Source organism: Priapulus caudatus, unplaced genomic scaffold (genome assembly GCF_000485595.1).
Source record: "Priapulus caudatus unplaced genomic scaffold, Priapulus_caudatus-5.0.1 Scaffold1161, whole genome shotgun sequence".
NCBI lineage: Eukaryota > Metazoa > Priapulida > Priapulimorpha > Priapulimorphida > Priapulidae > Priapulus > Priapulus caudatus.
In genome coordinates this window covers 7,635-8,601 of record NW_014578222.1, presented here as the reverse complement: position 1 = coordinate 8,601, position 967 = coordinate 7,635, and the positions used below count along the sequence as shown (strand labels likewise).

The 967-nt window shown below is 51.0% G+C and overlaps 1 protein-coding gene across 1 annotated transcript in view; it reads left to right on the top strand.

The window, feature by feature from the left end:
* The window catches only part of LOC106815624 (dedicator of cytokinesis protein 3-like), a gene marked incomplete at its 3' end in the record, with an annotated part of 29,003 nt that overhangs the window by 21,591 nt on the left and 6,445 nt on the right, over positions 1-967 (top strand). The window contains exon 2 of the mRNA XM_014820113.1: positions 136-232. Within this exon, the coding sequence (XP_014675599.1) occupies positions 136-232 (97 nt within the window). The remainder of the gene's footprint in view (positions 1-135; positions 233-967) is intronic.

Sequence of the window (967 nt, the reverse complement as noted above, 5' to 3'; positions counted from 1 at the left end):
GTTGTTGTTGTTGTTGTTGTTGCTGCAGACCGTTTGAGATTGTAAGCCCGAGTGAAGATGCTACCATCCAGGAGGTGGCGTCGGTGTTTACATGATGTTGTTATTGTTTACGTGTTGTTGTTGTTGTTACTGCAGCCCGTATGAGATTGTGAGTCCGAGTGAGGATGCTACGATCCAGGAGGTGGCGTCGGTGCTGCGAGAGTGGATCGTCATCTGGAAGCAACTGTTTGTGGTGAGTAAGCATCGCTGGCGCCATCTGCTGGGTGAATACGCGTCTAGAGCAGCGGTTCTCGCTGTGGGTGGTAGCGCCTTCTGGGGGCTGTGGATTACCTATGGGAAAGAGGGGCGGGCGAGGTTGTCTATATAGGGTACCATATAATGGGGTTATATATAAGTGGGGTGGTGGGTGTGTAAGTAAGGATGTGTGCATTTCCCTGTACTTTTACCTTTTACTGGGAGCTGTGTGGTTATCCAGGGATCACTAACAGGCAAGGAGCTAAATATAACAAGGAGAGGAAGCGCCGCCATATCTGGCCCAAATTTGGGTTCGGCAGAGACCCTAGAACAGATTAGTGTTCTATTGTCTCTGGGTTCGGTCTGCACAGCCGTTTCAGCTGATTATGGTCCATAGATGGCGCCCTTGAGGCGAAAACGGTCTGCACAGCCGTTTCAGCTGATTATGGTCCATAGATGGCGCCCTTGAGGCGAAAAGCGCACAGCCAATTCGCTTCCTCTCCTTGTTATATTTTGCTCCTTGCTAACAGACAGGAGGTAGATGTATATAGTGTAGGGGTAGGTGTGTAGTATTAGAGGTGAGATCATGCAGCCAAAAGGGGGCAATGTCCCAAAAAAGTATGGTTATTTCTCATCAAGGAGTGGATAAGGGGAGAGGAAGGGCGAAGGAGGAGGGGAGGAGGGGCATGAAGGTGGGGAGGCAGAGGAGGAGGGTAGGAGGGGAGGGGGAGGA